Source organism: Vigna unguiculata, chromosome 1 (assembly GCF_004118075.2).
Source record: "Vigna unguiculata cultivar IT97K-499-35 chromosome 1, ASM411807v1, whole genome shotgun sequence".
Classification (NCBI taxonomy): Eukaryota; Viridiplantae; Streptophyta; class Magnoliopsida; order Fabales; family Fabaceae; genus Vigna; species Vigna unguiculata.
In genome coordinates this window covers 11,924,282-11,927,707 of record NC_040279.1, presented here as the reverse complement: position 1 = coordinate 11,927,707, position 3,426 = coordinate 11,924,282, and the positions used below count along the sequence as shown (strand labels likewise).

Sequence of the window (3,426 nt, the reverse complement as noted above, 5' to 3'; positions counted from 1 at the left end):
ACAATACTCGCCCATTTTTGCCTCTGTGAGCTGTCGCTCAGGTGAGGAGCTCCAACTTTGAGTGAGAGCACGTCTCGCTCAGGCGAGGAGGTCTCGCCTAGGCGAGAGTGCGTGACAACGCCACTGTTTCATTTTTGAGCCCTCGCCTAGGCGAAGGGAGCTCGCCTGAGCGAGAGACACTCTCGCCTGAGCGAGACTCTTCTGCCTGAGCGAGAGGTTGGGCGAGAGAACGCACAGGTTCTGTTTTTCTCTACTTCTCTGGTTTGATTACTATAATGTTGGGTGTTTTGGGTCTGTTTAAAGCATGAAATGCATGATGGGTATGTATGGGATTGATTCATGGATTTAATATGATGAGTTGGTTATGGAGTTGATATGAAATATGGAGGGATTCATGGAAAATGAATGATAATCCTTGGCATGGTATTGGCATGATGTACAATCCTATATTTGTGGATTTGGGAAGGATGAGTTGTGGTTGACTCAATACGAGATATGAATGAGGGATGGTTACAAAGATTGTTATGAAATTGACATGTGTGGTGAATATTACATGATTGGTTGAATATGTATAGTATGTGGTCAGTACGTAAATCCTTGAGATCTCTAGGTGAGATTTAAGGGTCGTGCTTCAGTGGTCAGGATGTAATTCCATGGCCCTTGTTAGTGGGTGTCCATGGTGGTGCCCCATCTATATGGTCTGGTAAGGATTCAAGGTAAGGTTGCATCCTAACACTCTAAGGAGTTAGTTAGTCTCACTTAGAGTGGACTGACTCTTGTGGTGAGAGTAGAAGGAGGCCTGAAACTCATTAAGAACTAACCTTGTGTGGGGGAGATTGATTCATTGTAACACTTGTAACACATAGCTCAGGGGTGAGCAGAGGTATCCGCCACAAGTGCAAGCATCTGTTGAATCCAACTAGATTATATGTATCCGGATGAGTTGAGTCTTAATGTATTGATTTGAGGAGTCATAACATGCTTGGATGACATATGTATAATTGACTGTGAAAGTATATTTGATTGCATGATAAAACCACTTTTGGCTCTAGCTTACCCTTCTGTTATTGTTGTGTGTTCTGCTGTGTGGTACTCTTTTTTGCGATGATCATCAACTTGTTGATATGAGTAAATGCGAGGAACACCCGTGGTCAACAGGGAGGTGATGTTTCCGCTGCTTAGCCTTTGGATTGACTTCTGCTTTTGGGCTTTTCATTTAGGGCTAAGGCCCATGTATTGCTTTCTCTGAGAATTTGTTTAAGTCATTATCACTTCTTACTTTACTTTGTACTTGACATCGTGGTGTGCCTCTTTTATTCGTCCTTTAAGAAGTTGGAATATCTGTGGGAGTGACATTATACTCTATTATTCTCGCTTCTTATATTATACTGTGTGACATATTCTTTATTTAGCTTTATTAAATAAATGGAGTGTTACACTTATCTAATGAATTTGTTATCTATTTAACAACATTCTATATGTGATTTTGTTTTTACAAATTACCTTCTATTGACTAACGGTGCGAATTATGATATAATCATTTTCTATGTATGTGATAGATGATCGTTTTGAATTTATATACGAGCAATTTTTACTACTAATATCTCAAACTGGGGCACCCACCAAATTACCCTACATCACATACTATAATATAAGGGGAATGTTAAATTGCATAACAAGTTATTGTGAGATCAATATCTAACAAATTGAGCAGTTTCTCTTAAGTCACTTTAAACTCTGTAACAATAATAAGAAGATTGAAACATAGTTTTGACCACAACTAATAGAAAGAGGTTTTATTGATTATAAGTGCACACTAATACAGAGCAGACACACCAAAGTGTCTATCCAACCATAAATAACCCAAGACAGAAAAAACCCAAGCTAAATTAATACAAGGCCTCAAACTACCATATTTAAAGTGCAAGTTTTTATTGGGTAAGTCCACGAAACTCCTCTATTTTGAAAAAAGTGCTTTCTTTATTCCATCAATAACAGCATACACCTTCTTTTCATCAGGAAGTGTTTTGGATACGGCCTCTCTCTCCATGCATCTCTTGGCCCAAGCAACGAGTTTAGGACATTCTGTGTCCATTTTGAAGTTACCATATGTCTCATACGTATAGAACCAACTATAAAAGGGGATCAGATCAACATCAACAAAGCCAAACATGTCGCCCCCAAAAAAAGGTTTGTCTCCAAGTGTTTCTTCTAGTTGCTTAAAGATAGAGATAAACTCCTTTTTCCATGTCTCATGCTCCTCTCCACTGGAAAGCCACATTTTCCTCCATGTATCATACACCTGCATTCAATAACCAATATCACAAAATCAGAAATCGTTGACAAAAACAAAATTTAAAGCAGAACAAAAAGAGATGAGATGACAACAAACCAAAAGCACATACCTTTTTGTCAATGTAATCGATCCAGAATCTGGCTTGAGCCCTCTCATAAGGGTCAGAGGGCATGAGTTGAGGGTTGTGATTCCATACCTCATCGATATACTGCAGTATTATTGCAGATTCACAAATGGGTTTTCCATTATGGATCAGAACTGGAATCTTCTTGTGAACAGGGTTCATCTGCAGAAGCAAAGGGCTCTTGTTTCTGAGATCCTCTTCCTTGTATTCGTACTTAACACCCTTTTCTGCCAATGCAATTCTAATCCGCATCCCAAACATGCTGGCCCATGTATCCAACAGAACAACCTCGTCCGCCATCACTGCACGGACAGGATCACCAACTCCAACTCAGGTTGTCAACTGGCTTTGCTGCTAGATGCTTTGGACTAGCAGAAGAGGTGATGATATTTATAAGGAATAAAAAAGAAATCAATGTGGAGATAGTTCTGGAATGTTCTTCTTGAGCAAAGACTATACCGTACGTGTTTGCAATCATGTGGATCTCGTTTACCTAACCCTTATCTACAATTTGATCCGCGCAATGAAAGAAATTATTTTTAAGACTACAAAATTTTATTTTTATTATAATTAAAAATAAATTAAAAATAAATATCATTTTTTAAATAATAGTGATAAATTTAATTTAAAATAAATTTAATTTAAAATAAATTTAATTTAAAATAAGAAATATTACTTAATAATACACGTGTTCAAAGAGTTTTAAAAAATAATTTTGACATAGATGTACAAAAATTTTAAATATAATATTATTTTTAATATTCTATTACTTATTTTAAGTTTGTTAATGATAATATCGAATTACTTATTTATTGTTTATATAATATTTTACATTTTACATTATTATATGAATGTTGTTCAGAAAGTTAAAAAAGTTCCTTAAAAGCTTATTTTATAATTTTTTATTTTGAATTTTAAATATAATTTTTGTTACTATATTTTTACAGAGTGTTTTTGCAATTTCAAATCTCATTCAAAATTGATTATCAAATATTTTGAATTTTAA

General features: G+C 35.7%; 1 protein-coding gene across 1 annotated transcript; it reads right to left on the bottom strand.

Moving 5' to 3' along the window:
- Positions 1–1,753: 1,753 nt before the first annotated feature.
- On the bottom strand, positions 1,754–2,785 carry LOC114169614 (glutathione S-transferase 3-like). Its single transcript, XM_028054887.1, has 2 exons — positions 2,406–2,785; positions 1,754–2,302 (listed from the first exon to the last, which is right to left on the bottom strand). Exons 1-2 carry the CDS (start codon positions 2,718–2,720, stop codon positions 1,958–1,960), a joined length of 660 nt encoding a protein of 219 aa, XP_027910688.1. The 5' UTR covers positions 2,721–2,785; the 3' UTR covers positions 1,754–1,957.
- Positions 2,786–3,426: the final 641 nt, after the last annotated feature.

Excerpts from the sequence above, each read along its gene's own strand:
- LOC114169614 (XM_028054887.1), bottom strand. The coding sequence starts at position 2,720 with ATGGCGGACGAGGTTGTTCTGTTGGATACATGGGCCAGCATGTTTGGG. Across the intron at positions 2,303-2,405 it reads TCGATTACATTGACAAAAAG|GTGTATGATACATGGAGGAA; the intron begins GTATGTGCTTTT and ends TATTGAATGCAG.